Source organism: Citrus clementina, unplaced genomic scaffold, assembly GCF_000493195.1.
Source record: "Citrus clementina cultivar Clemenules unplaced genomic scaffold, Citrus_clementina_v1.0 scaffold_4, whole genome shotgun sequence".
Classification (NCBI taxonomy): Eukaryota; Viridiplantae; Streptophyta; class Magnoliopsida; order Sapindales; family Rutaceae; genus Citrus; species Citrus x clementina.
This window is the reverse complement of record NW_006262274.1, coordinates 606,860-625,459: the sequence shown is the minus strand read 5'-3', so window position 1 is coordinate 625,459 and position 18,600 is coordinate 606,860. Positions and strand designations below refer to the sequence as shown.

The window sequence follows — 18,600 nt, the reverse complement described above, 5'->3', positions numbered from 1 at the left end:
AAAAATCATAATCCTTCTATTATTTTATTTATTTACTACATTGGCTTAAAGTGTTTCAAACCCGAAATTTAGGCAAACTTGGGTTTAGGAATTAGGGTTTAAGCCTGAAAATGAATCAAGAGTGAAGAAAGACCGCATTTTTTCTATTCACGAAAATTCCAATGAACATCAACATTTTCTTAGTACAAAAATAAATGCAAAATAATCTAAGAAAATTAGGAGACTGCCCCATCTCTCCATCTTCTTCAACCAAATCCGAAAATGAAAATAATCAAATTAAAAAGAGCAAGCAATTACAGCTGCAGTACTGTAATTCTAATCATAAAAGCAAAAACATCCTGGCAAATGTCAAAGCAATAAAAACATATGCACGAGTCAAAAGTCCGCATGTAACTGCTGGGAATGCTAACTCCACAGATAAGAAATGAGGGATTACCCAGATGCAAAATTAAATTTATTCCAGTGTATACTACTACTTCATGCACAAGTTTAAAGGTGTAAAAACAATTAAGCAGCTCAGATGAATAGCCAAGAAATGACACAATCTGATTGCACCAACCATCTTATATCTAATATGAGGTAATATGGGATTCCTGTATGATTACCTAGCAGTTAAGATTTCATAGACATAAATGCCATCCAATCCAAAAAAAGAAAAACTTGGCTAAGGCTAATGAAAACCGATAGATCTTCCTTTTCGTATCACCCTGCGTTCTTCTTCTAATGCATATATCACGCTAATTATCTCAGCTCAAGCACACACGTTGAATAACAAGTGTCATTAATTTATATATAACAATTCTACTGATCATCAAGTCCCAAGTTTAAGTAGTACATACAATTACAACCAACATTCTTGCCAACAACCAAAGCTAAGATAAAATATTGTTCTTGAAACACACATTCGCGGAACATCAAGATATGGACACAAGTGCAAGCTCAAAGACAAACACTCTCAAATGAATCTGCAAGAGATGGACTTATACCAGTTTGGTAGATTAGGAATTGACTTTTAGACATGATTCACTATCAAAGGTTAAAGTGCAAACTCAAAAGATTGATGACACGAACAATACATATCAACTACCATTGACTAAAAGAGTGTAGAAGAGACAAAATTTCCTTACAATTTGTCAAACTAATGCAATCATTTGGTGTTGTATATGACTTACGCATCTTCTCAGCACAATCTATAAGAGTATGATGGATGAAGTTACAGCCTTCAAAAGAACTCATCCTTCTAAGTTGCAGATTAAAGAAAAAGCCCAAACTACGATATGAAATAGATAAAACTTAAGTCATCATATCATAACAAGTTAGCTTAACTGTTCACAAGACGAAGGTGTTGAATAGAGACTTTAAAATGAAAGGAAGAGATAAAATAAACAAGGCGAGTTCTTATTGCAAACAACAATAATTCCCACCAACAATTGGAAGTCCACTTGAATCGATTTGCCATTTTACTAAACAACCATAACTTCACTAATAGAGATGTAAACAATCAAGTATAAAAGCGAAATACCATAGCAAGCATGAATTGTTGAATCGGTCTTGGTCCGATGACAATTAGAGCTGTAAATAAATTTAACACAATAATTAAACTAGGTAGCCTATATCAACCTGTAAATGGACTAATGGAGATAAGGGTGATTCAATGGAATCTGCCCAAAAAGTGAGCATGCTTTACATGTACTGAGAAAGGCCAAGTACATCCTAGATGTTACCAGAAAGGTTTCCATATATATGCCAAATATCAAATAGCTATTCTTGGGCGTGGATTTCCGTTCATGTCTAATGTAGCTAGATCCCACACAAGCCCTAAAAGACCCAACATGTGTAAACTTTCCAATTCAACTTGCAGGGACACAAATCAAGTTGGGAACCAACCATTGCTTTTGTCTACCAGAAATAATGATGCAAATGCATGCACCATAATTTTAACTTGAAGTGAAAAGGGGACTTTTGAGAGAAAATGCCAATGAATCAAACCCCAACCATATCTGCCTTTCCCTGTCAGTAACAGCCCCGCGCCTCTCCCCCCCCCCCCCCCCCCCAACACCATGCTTAATTCAACTAGGTAGTTAATTATTAATTCAACTTCAATCATTACAAAAAAAAAAATTCAAATTCATTTCATATATTTTTTACCCTCACCACAGTAAGGGCATAAAATCACATAAACTTCTGAAAAGCTTACCGTTTATACAAGAAAGTGATTTCATTGATCCATCAAAAAAATTTCGGTATAGCAAGAACTGCATTTTGCTTGACTATTGCTTCTTTAATTTCCTATATCATCAGAAACTAAAGTCTACAACATAAAAAGTTGATTAGAGAGCAAAACAAGAACAATCCACAAGTTCCAAAACATTAATTAACAATAGAGAGAACTTGGTCAAGATTCACAAAAGATTAAAAAGGAACCTACCTTCCATAATTGCTAGCTATGCTTACAATAGATTATGATGATCAGTACATTTTTGGACAAAACCGGTCAGCAAAATGCATGCACTTTTGACCCAACTCTCTTCCCATTAGTTAAACGGAGGTGGTCGAGGCGGCGGCCCCCAAAATACGTCATGTGGCATTTGTCCATTGGGCATCAAATTTGGAGGCAAATTGTATATTGGCATTGGCATTGTTGTTGTACCACCACCTTGATGATCACCACCACCCAGAACCTGAGACTGGCCCCCACCAGCACCGCTACCTCCGCCGCCACTATTAGTCCCTCCATTTCCATTTCCTTGCTGCTGCAAACTCTGAGACTGACCCATATCTTCTTCATCCTCCATAGGGAGCCTCTCATATGTAGCATTAGTAAATGTAGCTGCTATCACCATAACCGGCCCTGATGCCATTAATGCCCCCATTACCGTCCCGCCAACCACCTGCCCCTGACCGCCCGCTAAGTACACTGTTAGCCCCGTGGCCCCCGGGGGGGATGGAGCGGGCAAAAACGCACCTGATAACGATAAAATCTCAAATCTTCCATGCAAAGTTATGAGTCCACCGGGTGCTGCCGGTTGCCGAAGACTCACATTGGTCACAATTCCACTCCCACTCAATATAGACACCCCACGGTGGCGTCGCTGAGCAAAATTGGCAATGCTCTCGACGATATCGGTGCCGCTGGTGATTTCAAGCACGTGGCTGCGGAGAGAGTTGGGGCTTTCTTTGGTGATGACAATAGGGGGTTTCGGTTTGTTCTTTGAACCGGGTGGCCGGCCTCTGGGTCGACGAGAGATTGAGCCGGAGCCGCCGCCGCCGCTGGAACCCGGTTCGACAGTTTCAAGGGTCAACCCTTGTTCTTCGGCTTCTTGGTTGTTGTTGTCACCTCCAAGATTTTCTTCTTGATCTTCTTGATTTTGGTGAGTGGCGGTAGGGGTATTTGTGTTGTTATTATTTGTGTCAACGAGGAGTTCTTGCTCTCTTTGGTGTGAACCGAGACGGCCGGTTAGACCGGAACGGTCATCTTCAGCCGGGTTTCTCAGATGAAGCGTTGGAGCTCCTCTCATTGCTATATTTCCAGCCCACCATCGATTAGCCATGCTTTTTGTTTGTTTCTTGGGAAAAGAAAATTTGAGAGATATACGTCTAGCACTAGCTAACTACGAATATGGCAAGAGAAGAGAAACTCAAATCCAACAGATACAGGCCAAATCCAAAACCTTATCTTCCCTTCATGTTGTTGTTGTTGTTGCTGCATGAAAAATACATTTGAGATATGGGTTCCTCTTGTTTTGCATGGAAGAAACCCTAGACCGCTAAATCAGATCCAACAAAACCCACTCCACATATACAGCTAAACCCTAGCTCAAATATCCAAAGATTTAAACTTGTACTATGAAAGCAGAGCAACAAAGTTGGCACAATTGTGGTACCTCTTCTGGTTCAGACAATAATCTGCAGTTTAAGCTTCTTTTCTGTTGGGTAGATAAGTACGGCGAGCTTTGGTCTGCTGCAGGTAGCTTGGCTAGAGATGCCAGTTAGTTAATTTCCTTTTTTGTGTGGGAGCGTACGATAACTCAAAAAAGCACTCGAGACTGGCGTACGATAAGGATTCGTGTATCATCTTGAAGCCAAGTTAGCGGTTTTACAGACTTTGGTTTTGGCTTGTCTCCCTGGTTTTGGTTTTGGTTTTTCAGTCTTGTGCTGAACAAGTTTCAAGCCCCCAAGTTGAATGAACTTTATTACTCTACGCTTGGGGACACATCACTTGGAAAAATGCACCAATAGTATGACATTGGTTTCTTATTGCAAAAAATTCATGAAAATAACCCAAAATTTTTAATTACTTGATAAAAAAAAACTCATGTGCTAAAATTGAACAATTGGACAATAATGCCCATAGATTACATGACCAACTGTCTGCGCCTGTCTCATCCTAATCTTATATAATTTCAATTACAGCCGTGTCTAATGTACGCAGGAAGGGTAACAGGGCGACTGGTGAGGAATGTCATTATCGACATTACTTAAAAATAAGTTCGAATTGGACAAGCATTATGGGTGGGTTTCGAACAATTATGTCATTTCTTGTTCTATTGATGACAACGATCTAAAACCCCAACCTCTGCTTTAAAAACAAATGTGAAAACTGAAAAGTTAGATCTCTCGCTCGATTAACATTAGGTGACAAGTACTTTCGGTTTCGATTCGGTTTGAATGGGAAGCCTCTCGTGACTCGTATACAAGTCCAGAACTGTAGAAAATTCTATCATCCGATGCCGGTAGTCTATATGCTTGTTGATCATGATAGATATAGCGCGATAAATATATTGTAACTTTTAAGGCATGGTTGGTGTATAAAAATAATAATTATGAAATAAAAATTAATAATATATAATAAATATAATTTTTAAATAATAATTTTAATAAATTTATTAAAAATATAATAGCTTTCAATTTATAATATCTAGTATTTACTAAACACTCAGAGATGACTAATGGGCCGGATGGCATATGGTACGGCACGGGCATCGGCACAACACGTGTCCATACAGCACGGCAAGACACGAGCACGTTTCGGTGGGACACGTGGCACGGCACGGCACGGCACAGCACAACACACACGTGGGCTGAGCTGGACTTAAAACTTTAGGCACGCGAGCCTTAAAAGCACGGCACGATTAGAGATGGGCTAAGCATGACACGATTAAAAAATCTACAATAAATACTTTTTATTTTTTGAAAGTAAACTAAATTTTATGATTTTACAAATAACTTGAAACTTGAAATTGAATTTGTTTAACTTCAGTTAATTCTTAGTTAAAAAATATTATAATTGATTTATATTTATAATTTATTAAATAAATAATTGATATCATGATTTTAATGAATAAAATTATAAATATGCATTAATATTATTGTAAACTGTGATTTATGACTCTATGTAAGTCCAAGTTAGCAAGTAAGTTAACCCTTAAGAAAATTTATTATTATTATTGTTGTTGTCGTCGTCGTCGTCGTCGTCGTTAAGTATTAAAAAAAATTATAATACTATAAAATCAAAATTAGTAATTAATATTACATTATCTTACTATTATTAGTTTATTATTATTAAATATAGACTTGAGTTTTGAATTTTCGATTTTATTAAATTTGAATAAAGGTATAAACCTAAAAAAAATACATAAACTTTAAAAAAAGCAAACCAACAGTTTGACATGTGCTCTTAAAATTTTTTTTTTTAAAAAGAAAAAAATTTATTGAATTTTTTTCTTAGGCACGGCACGACAAGACCCACAACACGACATGTGTGGGCACAACACAAGTGAACACAACACATGTATCGGGTCAGGCCTAAGCAAAAAAAAAAAAGATACGGTACGAGTACACATGAGCCTTACTTTGATGCCGATCTCGGCCCATTGTCCATCTCTGTAAATACTTTAGTGTTGTATCTTTTAAAATATAGTTGCACAACCTCATTCCTAAACACACCTATAATATCAATCAATCATAATAAATATAGTGTGTATGGTGATATTTCCTTACACTCTTACTCAACTATTATTGTCGAAAATATTTTCTTTTTCTAGTCATTTAAATGATAAAAATAGTAAGTTTTCTTTTTTAATAAATTAACGTATCTTTGGGCTATTTTCATGGGATAATGATGTATATTCAAAACTTAGTATAAGAACTAGTATAAATTTATAAAAGACAAAAAAAAAATGGAAAGAAAATTGTTCTCCTGTAAAATGTTTTTAGGGTTATTCTGTAACAATGGTGTGCCAACCATAACATTAAGTACAGCAAGCAAAGCATTCTTGATTTTGATAAGGTTGCCATGTCCTTCTTATCAAGTAATCAGAATGACCTAATTACCCTCGTGTTGATGACGTGGGTAGTTGTGGTTGGTGAAGACGGCGGAAACTTGGAGTGAATTGGCAAGCAATTTGGTGGTCTAAATTTCTCAATCTTTGAATTGTGTTGGGTAACGTGCGCATGAAATGGAGGGAGAGACAGAGAGAGGGAGAGGGAGTGGGTAGTCATGACTCATGAAAACACGTCGCTGTCTCAAGTCCCGACAAGGTTTTGAATGCCAAGGTCTGCAACATGTCACCATCTTCCAAAAACCGAGACCGAGCCCCCCATTCATACCATTTTTCAGAGCTAGCAGATTAGCTTTGCGATGCTGCTTTCTAAGAGAGTCCCATTTTCGGTGTGCAGCAGCCACCTTTATCAACTTTTTTGAATGGGAAAAACTTTTGTGTTACCAAAGCCACCGACTGAATTAGACCGCTGCCGCCTGTGGCCTTTTGCTCTGGGGCCTTGGCCTTGGCTTAGCTCCTGGGATTGTGACATTTATCTCTCTTGCTCTCTTCTTCTTTTCCTTTACTTGCCGCAATGGAAAGAACTAGTGCTGCTTTAGTACTTTTACCCCTAATAATAATAAATAACTAACTAGATATGTAACGATTCTGCAGTTTCAACTTTCAATGAGTAAGTACTGTGGAAAATTACAAGACATCTAGAAAATTACAAGCACGTGAGTTGGCCTCGTCAGAAGATATAAAAATTAAACAGAATATGCATATGTATAGGCAAAAAAACAAAAAAGACTAAAATCAAATGAATTGGACAATATTAGATTTTTCTTTAAAATTCTCATTAGATATTAATTGTCAAAAGCTTTGATTCCGTCAATTCAAATCACAATCGATAATTGGATTTTGTTGAAGGCTAAGTATGACAGAGGGGATGTATGCAAAGCCAATGGGCGTGAAGAAAAAGGGGGAGGCAAGACTGAAGATGATAACGATTACAATCTTTGTTTGATTACTCTTTATAATAATTAAAAAGTAGATGAGAAAACAGTTAACTTCCGTTGTGGTTTGTTAGTTCTATTTTAGTCAGCAACAAAGGGAGTTGTTTTTTCTTTAATAACGACAAATAAAATAAACTTTGAACATTATCCATAGGATTAATTAAAATAGCTGGTGTCAAAATCTCATTGAAACGTTAAGAAATGTTAGATTATGAGAGAATCTAATCTAAGGAGACATTTATTACTAATTGGCCATTCATAATTCATCATCTCCCTTAACACATGCAATAGATATTCGGGTCTTTTTATGTGTTTCTTATACAAACATTTTTTTTCTTATTTTGTTTTCCTTGCATATTTAAAGATAGATCTAGGTTGTTCTATACGAGTATACATGGTTATTTTGATTAAAGTAAGATTTACTTTTTTAATTGAAATCTGAAAAGGTATAAATACAAATGTGTGATATGATTATTTTTTTTTAAAGGGTAAAAGCTTGTTTAGTCCTTATATTATGAGGTTAGTGTCTATTTAGTCTCTGTATTTTTTAAAACACCTCAAAATGTCTCTGCTACTAAATATTGACACTTATGCCATTATTTTTTTTTTTAACTTACTTTTACAATATTACATTTTTACAATAATGTTTCTTTTTTGGATACTAATAAAAAATTAAATTATCAAATTAAACTCAAAAATAAAATAAAAACAAAAAAGGTATATATTAATTTTTGTGGAAGCTCACGTATGTCTAAAAAATTAATATCGTAAAAAATTACATTATCAATTTTTTTAGAAAAATTAATATTTTAACTCAAGAGTATGTTCCACAAAAATTAATATATTTTTTTTTATTTTTTTTTATTTTTTGGTGTTAAACTGGTAATTTATTTTTTTCTTTTTAATAATGTCTAAAAAAATTATTATAATAGGGTTATTTTTTTCTTTTTAATAATGTCTAAAAAATTATTATAATAGGGCAATATTATAAAAATAAGTTAAAAAGAACAAAAGATAATGGTAAAAGTGTCAATAATTTAATGGTAGGGATGGTTTAAGGTATTTTTAAAAATATAGGGACTAAACGGGCACTAACTTCAAAATATAGGGACTAAACGAGCTTTTAGCCTTTTTTAAAAAAATATTTGAATACAAGTGACATCTTATTTCTTTGTATCAATACAAAATATCTTAAACATGAATTTCATGTCTTTATAAATTATAAGCCAAAATGAATAAAGGAAATTGGGTTTTCTAATTTAGGAAATAAACATATTTAATAGAGATATTTTTCAATATAATTTTTATTTATCATTCAAACATTTCCCACTCACGTAGAAGTTATAAAAGTTTATTTTTATTATTTAAATGTAAATATATAAAGATTATATATAAGTTAAAAAAAATAAAATATATAAATCGTAAAAAAATCAAAATTAATGAAATTTCAAATTTTAAACATTTAACAAACAAAACCTTATATTTACTTTTGTCATAATTTTTTTTTTTCATAAGACAAATCTAGCTAGTTTTGTTCCGAGGCATTCGAATTACTCCATCAAAAAAATCAATTGCCATTTTTTTAATGTAAAAAAATATATATAAATTTATGCATTAAAAAAATCAAGAAAAAGGAATACACACAAATTCCACGATTAGAAATGTAAAGTAAAATGGACGGTGATAGCGACTTAAATTAACCGGAGTCGTGGTTCTCGTGGATCATTTTGCGTTAAGAGTCAAACAAAATTTGTTCTAAGTGGTTAAATTCTAGTCAGCTGTAATCATAACGTAACGACATTGTCTTATTGTTAATCAAATCTGTCCTAACAACTTTCACTCTTTTCTTTATTGAAATTTGTTTTTTTTTTCACAAAAGAGCTTCCTCACACTAAAAAAAATTAAAAAAATTAATTATAGTGTTAATATTCTAAAATTTTATCTTAAAATACCATATTGAAGGAAATGGTGCTTAATAAGATAATAATAAGATAATATAATGAATTGGGTGAGGTTATTTGAACCCACCAAAATAGTCATTAAACCTAATATTCAATAATTTTTTTAATTACTAAAATGTTCACATAAAAAATTACGATAATAGACAGGACTATATAATTAAATTAAATAAAAAAATTACAAATTTTCTCTTATATTCTTTATTATTCAATATATTGTTTTCACAATGTCTATGATTTTTTTAACCCACATATTAAATTTATTTTTCCTTATTTACACTTTTGACTTTTTTTAATGGAACGAAGTTTCAATGAATTTTTAATGTATTTGGATGAAAGCTTACTGTTAGTACAATTCCTCTTGACTTCCACCATCTAATTTCATCATTTTCAATTTCCTTGAATAAGACAACGAATCATCTTCCCATTTAGTAAGATTTCTTCTATGTAAGAAAATGACCAAAAAAAAAAAAAAAATTGCTACTTTGGCGCCCCCACGTACCCTATTTCAGAATAAAGACAATATAAATCGTTAATTAATAGAGCTTTCGACTGCATAATCCTAAAATAACAAAGAGTATTAGCATCAAATTAAAAAAAAAAGTATAACACCGATAACATGACATTTACTATCGAAGAATGAACAATATGGTTTAAGGAAAAGAGGGTAGTAAAATAATTCTTATATTTTACGACACATCTCAACTAAAAATATATTTATTTCAAGAACTTATGAAATCATTTTTTTAGTCACGAGTTTATGGTTCTTTAGATAGCCCAATACATTCATGCCCGACCCAACATAAAACCCAAAAACAGCCCATAAAATCAATACCGTCCACGTGTCATAACCCTACTCCTAAAGCACACAATATCAAATGTAAGGAGCAACTCACAAACGCTACCCCAGCTTGCTGGTTGCTCCGACAATCAGATTACGCATTACGCACTTTCATTATCCATTCACATTACACGAAAATAATGGCGCCTCTGAACGTCTCCATGTCTTCCAAATTCACGCAAATACCTCCAATTTCTTCCACCAAACCCCTCTTCACATTGACAAACCCACTTGTCTCCTTCCCAGGCCACTCTTCGCCTCAGGTTTCCACTAATTGTAATCTTTCGTTGCATACACAGATACGATCACATTGTTAATTCTCACTTGTTAGCTTAGCCAATGCAGTGCTCTTACTTTTGGTCTTATGTTTCGACTGCAGTTGCTGAAGTGTCAGATAAAGTCTCAGGAGAATTTTCTCTTTTCTTTATGTGAGTCGGTGACTAAAACCAGCTTTCTAGCTCTTGTTTCTGCTTCTTTGTTCTTCGTTGATCCTGCTCTGGCATTTAAGGTACAATATAACCAAAATCTAATCCCTTCTAAACCCGTGTGTGTGTGTGTGTCTATTCTTCTTGTTTTTGTAATTTTACTACTCTTTGATTTAATTTTTTTTATGGTGATGTTGTTAATTTTGAAGGGGGGAGGTCCATATGGATCTGAAGTGACAAGGGGTCAAGATCTTACAGGGAAGGACTTTAGCGGCAAGACTTTGATCAAGCAAGACTTCAAAACGGTCTTAATTAATCAAATTTTGTTTATAATGCATGTGCATTTTGCCATAATATGATGATTGATAAAATAATTTGCTTTGTTTGTTTCAGTCTATATTGAGACAAGCCAATTTTAAGGGTGCCAAGTTACTGGGTGCTAGCTTCTTTGATGCTGATTTAACAGGTGTATATATGTGCATTAACTTTTTATTTGTTTTATTGATGATTACTTGTATGCTCTGTCTAAAGAAAGAAATCTTCTTTAGTTGACTCTTGGAGTTCAAGTTGTGTTCCAATAAACGCCTTCTGGTCCTCTTGTTCAGGAGCTATTGTCCCACATAAGTTTCTGAATTCCATAATGATCTAGTAATGAAATGTAGGAAAACACACGTAGTGACCTCAGTAATTAAACAGTACAAAAGATTCGAATTATTATTACACTCTTTCTATGGTGGTAATTGTCACTAAATACGGCGTAGCAACTTTCATTTCTCCTTTTGGGGCTTCTACTCTCACATAAAGTTCTTGTTTTGCCAATTCAAAGGTAGGAGAAGGCTTTTTACTAATGAATCGACTTTCAAAATCATTCCGTTCTGGATATTAAACCAATGTTATATAGGGGGAAAATGAAAAAGGCAGCTGGCTTATAGCACACAACTCCAAATGAGCTTTCCACATGAGGGTTGTTGCATATATTACTCAGTTGCCTGTAGCTGCCAAATGGGGGAATATCTCGTATATCCACTGTTTATTGCTTTTTCCTTTATCAGGGGCTGATCTTTCAGATGCTGATCTCAGAAGTGCAGACTTCTCATTGGCAAATGTGACAAAGGTGATCTTTTTTTATTTTTTTTCCTATTTGTTTGATGTCCAATTCATGTTTAAAAACACATTTACATTTTTCCCTTTGTGTGTCAGTTTCATGGGAAAAGATTTCTTGGTGACTGGTAATCGTTTCTTACAGATTACATTAGTGGTAGACTGCGGTTCCTTTACTTTCATGATGAGATTAGGGAGGAGCATGTGTTATCAATAACAATTGCTTATGTTCGTATGTGACCACCAATATTTTTAAAACCAAAATGCTCTTAAATATAGTTTGCAGTTACTGTTTATGAGACAGACCAGGCCACAGATTTTGTACGTTCCATCTAGTATTAGCTTTTTGAGGTTTAAACTTGTTGTATCCTTTGTTGAGTTTCACTCTTACTATGCCAATATATAATATTAGAGGCCACTCTGAGGTTGCAATGTATGTATGTACTTTCAAATTTGGACAGGCAAACTTGAGTAATGCTAACTTGGAAGGTGCTCTTGCTACTGGCAACACCTCTTTCAGGGGATCGAATATAACCGGAGCTGGTATGTAGAAACTCCATTTTGTAACGATTTCTTTTGGTTACTAAAGCCTTTGTTTTAGGGTTCACGATTGCAAAATGCTTCATTCCAAATTATGTTTTGGAAGTGGTAGAAGCCAACTCCATTCTCATATTCATAAAATGCATGATCCTGCAACCACTCATTACATACATCTTATGGGTTCTCAGAGGTCCTAAGTATTCTTTTTCAGTAATATTTTAAAGGATGACTCATTTTAATCCCTTTAGTAGCTTGAATTTATTGGCCATAGCAGAGCTCTCTTTCTTGATTTTGATAATTGTATTTGAGATTTCATATGCTACTGAAAGCTACTGGCTGATTGCCCTAATATTGTCAGACTTCACCGACGTGCCTTTGAGAGATGATCAACGGGGATATCTGTGCAAAGTTGCAGATGGGTAAGACAAATTTTATTATATAAGTTGCTTTTGATACATCATTCATCTGTAATCGACGCAATGTTCTCTCATTAGGGTAAATCCGACAACCGGAAATGCAACCCGGGACACATTGCTCTGCAACTAGAATTTGATTTCCTTGGTACTTCCCCATCTGGCAAAGAGGAGAGCAACGTCCTTACTTTTGCTACATCAACAGCATCAATTTTCATTTGAGTTGAGTGACACAGTTCTTGTGCTGCATCTAATGTAAAACATGAATTTACCCATAAATAGTGGCATTGAGTCATTATTCAATTTCTACACAATTTAAAGAAGCTTATTTGTAATTTGCATGATGTAGTAAGCGGTAAACATGTATTACATAAGAAAAATAATTCTCAATTTCCTAAAACTTGGTTGATATACAATGAATAATTGCATTAGTGGAAAATTTCAAAGGATTAACCTAGTAAGTAAAATCGACTTCTAAACAGCCATAGTTTCCTTGGGTCTGCATTTTCTAACCCTAATCCTCATTGTGCCATCGGTTATGCTTCCACCGTCCATAATTTCACAGCATTGTCTCTGTGTTGCCTGCTCACACAATTATATACAGAAAAATTAACCCCAAAGTTAGTTCTACTTGACAAGATATTTGCTCTTATAACAAAAAAGGGGTCGAATTATTGCACCCACCTTTTGCCAATATTTGGGGTCCAATTTCAAGGAAGACACAATAATGGTCTTCACTTCCATGGCCTTAACAAAGCCTGGTTTATCACAGCTCTTGCCAAGCAAGGGCCCGTACTTGGTGTAAGTGGTCCGGGTTCCAGTCAGACCCACATTTTCCACGCTGTCAAGGAAATAAACGACCGGGTGATCACACGGGTCAGGACTAACAGATCGGGTGTTGAATATAAAAGGACCGTCTCTCCAGCTGCGCCAGGTCTTGAACGTTTGCAACGGCATGGCCAAGTTGTTCGCGGATAGAAACAACGGGTATATTTGAATGGTGTAGCCCCATGAGATGGAAATGGACCATTCTCGCTTGGTGTCGTAGCATAAACTTTGTTGTAGGATCCGGTTTGGGTCGATCCGGTATGCATGAATAAGGGTCTCTAATGAGTCTAATTGGGTCCGGTTGGGAAACAAGGAGTTCAAATAATCAATGTGGTGGAGTGTTACAAGTGGCGCGATAGGATGGGCTCCTAAAAGACCATAAGGATCCCCTCTAATGTCCAACTGCAAAAAGAAATTAAGACCATGAAACTTATTTAGTCTTATCAATACAAGTTCAACCACCATAAAGAATGAACATAAAATCTTATAAACAACACAAAGATGTCAATAATTCATAAAGAAATTTCGGGCACTACAAAAGTTGTCAACATATGACACATTATAATTTACAAAATCCTAGGAACAAAAGGCTTCATATTATATTAACCATTAAGGCTAACTTTGCATTCTCAAATGACTATGCCATCATGCATATAATTTTACGATTGCAAGAAATTCCCTTTTCAATTTTCACGATTGACCATCGATCCACGCATATAATTTTCTACAAACCAATCTCAAACATCTAAATATATTATTTATCACTCAATGGAATAAAACACATACATCTAAGATTTACTTCAACAAATAGCTAAACCCCACTGTCAGAAATTAACATTTAGATCTCATTTCGTTAGTAAATATCATCTATTTGGAAGAATATAAGAGCATCAATGAACTATATAATACCTAATAAGATGAATATATTATAATGTCCACTGAAGTTGATTATAATGCCCTTATCTTCATCCAAATAGATGAAACTTAATAACGGAAAAGGAGTATAAATATTAATTTTTCAACAATGAAGATTTAAGTTTAATTGTCTATTTTTAAAAAGTGGATTGAAGGAAATCAATGGAATATTTACTTATCTAGTTTCGTGGCTAAACTACATTCACAAGAATCATAAATAATATTTTTGGCCAGAGGTCTTTCTCAAATAAAGAAGTGCATTTCTGCATTATAACCAAAAAAAAAAAAAGGTTAAAACTTATATATCAAATAAAAACATTGTCACTAAAGTACTTGCTTTTATGCTAAGCAAAACATGCAATTAATTTCTTCTAATTTCCTTCACCTAACATGTTCTTCAATATCTAATTTCAGAAATAAAATATTCAATATCAATTCCCAACCAACCCAACAAAGGACCACGTAAAGGTTTTGGCCTGTGCTGCACGTTTCTGAGGTACGTGTCGTTTTTCCATGCAAAGACTCCGCAACGTTGCAGGCTTGCAGTACAAAGTAACGAAAAAGACGGGCAAAAGCGGACGGAAAAAGTGAATATGTCTATTGCATTGAGCAGGCAGCTATTAGACTTTTGTTTTCTTTTCTTGTGAAACTTTATCTCAAGCCACGAGAAGCATTGGCGCGTGGCCACAAATAATTCTTATTCAAAAAGGACTTCTGGGAAAGTGCTTAGTGCTTAGGATCCCTCTAAGTTACATGCATGTACCTTATAATTCTCTCACATGAATAGTAAGTGGACCCACATCATTCACTATTCATGTGAGAGGGGTGTAAGGTACATGCATGTAACTTAACATTAGCCTAGTGCTTAAGGTTACTAAGGTAAGATTACTTGTCACTTGTCACCAGAATGAATGTATGAAACTCTTTACCTCGATGCGGTGGGGCGGCAAGAGTACGTATAATATATCGAATGAAACCAAAGGCAAACTCACACTTAAACCTTAAGGATTTGCCCTAATCTACGTATAGACTTTCAATGGTTCAAAAATAAACACAAACACCCTCTTTTAGGTCGATGTTGTGTATTCATTTCTTAAGAAGTAGGAGTTTACTTGTACATTAGAACCAACTTCGGGGTCTTGAATGTCATTTTCCCGTCCAAGAATAACTTCTAGGGAAGTAGTTAGGGAAGGCAACTAAACTAATCGAATCCTGATTAAGAAATAGTTTTGAACTATTGACGGGGACAAAACTAGATGCCTTGATGATACGTGTATACCAATACCATAACAATGTATTTAAGTCCTACGGTTAGCTAGCTAGCCGCCGCTTTGTTGGTGGTCCTTGCTTGGAAGTTCACGATGCCAAATGATAAAATTTTGTCGTGTACACGTTGTGGGTTTCTTAGGACAGATCGCAGATGCTTCGTAAATTTCAAGCGGTGTTTGTTGAGCAGGTTCGCTTTCTAATCCGAAGCCGGCGTCAGAAACCCTAATTATCTGGAAGTGCTCCGTCATTTTAATCTAAATTTCAAATTCACTTCTCGAACTCATGCCACATGGCTTTCGTGTCCAAATCGATATATACGAACCAAAACGAGAAAGGGCCAAAAAAGAAAAAAATTGACCTAAGTCAACGACGGTGATCCACAGATTCAAAAATAAACGAACAAATAAACACGTGGCTCGTATACAGAACGCCACCAGATCTAAGTTTAAATAACATGCAACGTGGCAGAACAGAAAGAGATCAAATTGGAAACAAAGGTAAGTACCTGGTGGAACCCTCGTTCTGGGGTCAAGGACACGCCAATTTCGCTGATGCAAGCCCAGATCCTCTGATCAGAGCCGTAGAAATAATAGTACCGCTCAAGGCAACCGTCCAATGCGTTGACCAACTTCTCGGCCAAAGGATAGCTGACCGCGAATCCACCGCCACCAAACGCCATGTCGTACGCGTGCATCACATTTTGTTCCACGCTCTCGCTGTTACAACCAATATACCACATCTGATTGTGATCATACCTCGTTAACACCGAAAGTAAGTTGTCAGTGAAGAACACCGTATCGTCATCTCCCATAACAAACCATCTCACATTTGGCAAGTTCAGTTTAAAGCTGTCCCAAATAATCCGCGCAATCCGAACCGCCGATCTCGAACTCGAGTACCTGAACCGGGTCCAACCCGGATCTGACACCCTATACGGTATCGTATTAGCGATAGTACTACTCGCCCTGTTTTTTTCTCTGGGTTCCTCGTCCAGCCAGACAAAGCCACGCGTCCTGTTGGGTTTCCACCAGAGGTTGATGTAACGAGTCCGGTCGTGCCACGTGGCCGCGGAGCCACTGATGGAGAATAGAATGTGGGAGATGTTGGTGGGTTCCCGGTCGGGTGTGGACTCGGATTTGAGCCGAGGTAAGAAAATATGGTTGCCCCGAGAGTGATTCGAGAAGGCCGAGTAAAGAACGAAACAAATGGAGGCGATCAAGCAAACGATGACAGGAATTCTCGCAAGAAGAAAGAAGAAACGGCGGGGTTTGCTCGGGAAAGAAGATTTTAACGGGTTATGACTCGGGTCCTGAACTCGAGCTTGACTCATCTTCACCAAAACCAAAACAGGAAAACTATGTATCCTTGAATAATTCGAATTTTATGAGCTTACCCCAGATAGTTCAAGGCGTTTGCCTTTACACATCTGGATTCTCCGAAATCCTTCTTCTTCTTCATCATCAACCATCAACCCAGAAAATAAGCAAAACCCCACGAAGAAGAGATTCTAATGGCTGAACACACAGAGAGGCTTTTCAATGGAGCTCAGAAGAATTGAAACCGAATATGAAACAGTGAATACAATAAGGAAAATTTTTTGTTATTATTATTATTATTATTTTTTGGGAAGTTTTAACAAAAGAAGAAACTTTTTTTAAACCAGGGTAAAATGAGAGAGAAATCCCCTGGCAGCACATTTGCTTTCGAAGAAGATACTGTTGCCCTTTTGTTAATTATGGTCCTAGTTTAACGGGTGGCCACATGAGGCTAAAGAGCGAGTGATAATCATTACTGTAATTTTATAGTACGATAAATATTTAAATGAAAGAGGAAACCCCTTGACCAATGAAATTTCGCCACCTTGACCTTGATGGACATTTCACTTAGGTAATGCTTCCATTAGATATTTTCCCTCCCAAAAAAAAAATTATTTTTTCTTTAATTATTATGACTACGATTACGATATATGGCTACTTATGTTCCTCATAAACGAATATTTATTTCCCTATTAAATTATCTTAACGCGTCTCATTATAAGGATGGCAATCGATCGGATCTGATCCAAGATCCATGTGATTCAAATTCAATTGAATTGGATTTGGGTCGGATTAAAATGAATTTAGATCAGATTTAGATATTGATACGTGGATCTAAGGTAGATTTGGAGCAAATTTAGTTTTATCTTAATATCTAGATCCAAATCCATATCCACTCACCATTTAATGTAATTTTATTTAAAAAAATTCTTAACAATTATGTAATTATAAATGATGATAAAATTTATTCATTGTATTTAAGAATCTTAAAACTTAAAGGTACTTAATTGATAATAAGACAAAAATTTATTAAGTGTAAAATAAAATTAGGATAGTCTGCCCTCATTTTTTTTTAAGTTTTTCACTTTACAATTTAGTCTATTTTTTCCTCTTTAGTCTACTCTCACTTCTCCACTTTATTTAAATGCTTGAATAAGTTCTTTAATTGTTAGGAAAATCCATATGCTTGAGTTTATTTTTCTATCATTTTCTCATAATCTTATTTATTTTGTATAATCACTAATCAATGGTGGCTATCAACTATAAAATAATTATGTTAATCATATATTTAGTTAATATATGATCATAATAAAAATAATAACGCACGAAATATAATAAATCATTTTTAACTTATATGTTATTATTTAATGATATTAGAATGATAATGGTGTGCAGTGGATATCAAGATGGTAAATGAGACATTAGAATCTTTTAATGATTTTATTTCTACAATTACTTTTGATCGATATTTTATTATCTTTCTTATTTGTATATTTTGGTGTAAAAGTAGAAGCTACAATACTTATTAGATTTTTTTTATACAAAATATATAATTTAATTATTACCAATGCATTTTAATCTTAAATTTTCTTTCTAAAAAAAGATTGATCGCTTATTATTGAGATTTAGAATTCATGATGGATTTAGAGCATATTTGAATTTGAATTTTTCTTTTTAGATTTGAAATAGATATAAATCTTTATTTTTTGTTTCGGATC

General features: G+C 34.9%; 3 protein-coding genes across 3 annotated transcripts; 1 reads left to right on the top strand and 2 right to left on the bottom strand.

Moving 5' to 3' along the window:
* Positions 1 to 2,232: 2,232 nt before the first annotated feature.
* On the bottom strand, positions 2,233 to 4,160 carry LOC18045358 (AT-hook motif nuclear-localized protein 15). Its single transcript, XM_024185316.1, has 2 exons — positions 2,429 to 4,160; positions 2,233 to 2,311 (listed from the first exon to the last, which is right to left on the bottom strand). The coding sequence occupies exon 1, from the start codon at positions 3,549 to 3,551 to the stop codon at positions 2,535 to 2,537; it is 1,017 nt and encodes a 338-aa protein (XP_024041084.1). The 5' UTR covers positions 3,552 to 4,160; the 3' UTR covers positions 2,233 to 2,311; positions 2,429 to 2,534.
* Positions 4,161 to 10,146: 5,986 nt separating this feature from the next.
* Positions 10,147 to 12,954, top strand: LOC18045359 (thylakoid lumenal 15 kDa protein 1, chloroplastic). Its single transcript, XM_006435564.2, has 8 exons — positions 10,147 to 10,338; positions 10,455 to 10,583; positions 10,710 to 10,805; positions 10,894 to 10,966; positions 11,553 to 11,614; positions 12,063 to 12,144; positions 12,500 to 12,560; positions 12,636 to 12,954. The coding sequence occupies exons 1-8, from the start codon at positions 10,216 to 10,218 to the stop codon at positions 12,685 to 12,687; spliced, it is 678 nt and encodes a 225-aa protein (XP_006435627.1). The 5' UTR covers positions 10,147 to 10,215; the 3' UTR covers positions 12,688 to 12,954.
* LOC18045357 lies at positions 12,937 to 17,302 on the bottom strand. Its single transcript, XM_006435569.2, has 3 exons — positions 16,072 to 17,302; positions 13,239 to 13,784; positions 12,937 to 13,136 (listed from the first exon to the last, which is right to left on the bottom strand). The coding sequence occupies exons 1-3, from the start codon at positions 16,894 to 16,896 to the stop codon at positions 13,029 to 13,031; spliced, it is 1,479 nt and encodes a 492-aa protein (XP_006435632.1). The 5' UTR covers positions 16,897 to 17,302; the 3' UTR covers positions 12,937 to 13,028.
* Between the last annotated feature and the right edge of the window lie 1,298 nt (positions 17,303 to 18,600).

What these genes read in the sequence shown, in the direction of transcription:
- LOC18045359 (XM_006435564.2), top strand. Translation starts at nt 10,216, where the DNA reads ATGGCGCCTCTGAACGTCTCCATGTCTTCCAAATTCACGCAAATACCT. An exon ending in CAGGCCACTCTTCGCCTCAG is followed by an intron (nt 10,339 to 10,454) that starts GTTTCCACTAAT and finishes TTTCGACTGCAG; the next exon opens with TTGCTGAAGTGTCAGATAAA. An exon ending in ATCGAATATAACCGGAGCTG is followed by an intron (nt 12,145 to 12,499) that starts GTATGTAGAAAC and finishes TAATATTGTCAG; the next exon opens with ACTTCACCGACGTGCCTTTG.
- LOC18045357 (XM_006435569.2), bottom strand. Translation starts at nt 16,896, where the DNA reads ATGAGTCAAGCTCGAGTTCAGGACCCGAGTCATAACCCGTTAAAATCT. An exon ending in CAGAACGAGGGTTCCACCAG is followed by an intron (nt 13,785 to 16,071) that starts GTACTTACCTTT and finishes TTCTTTTTGCAG; the next exon opens with TTGGACATTAGAGGGGATCC. An exon ending in ACCCCAAATATTGGCAAAAG is followed by an intron (nt 13,137 to 13,238) that starts GTGGGTGCAATA and finishes TTGTGTGAGCAG; the next exon opens with GCAACACAGAGACAATGCTG.
- LOC18045358 (XM_024185316.1), bottom strand. Translation starts at nt 3,551, where the DNA reads ATGGCTAATCGATGGTGGGCTGGAAATATAGCAATGAGAGGAGCTCCA.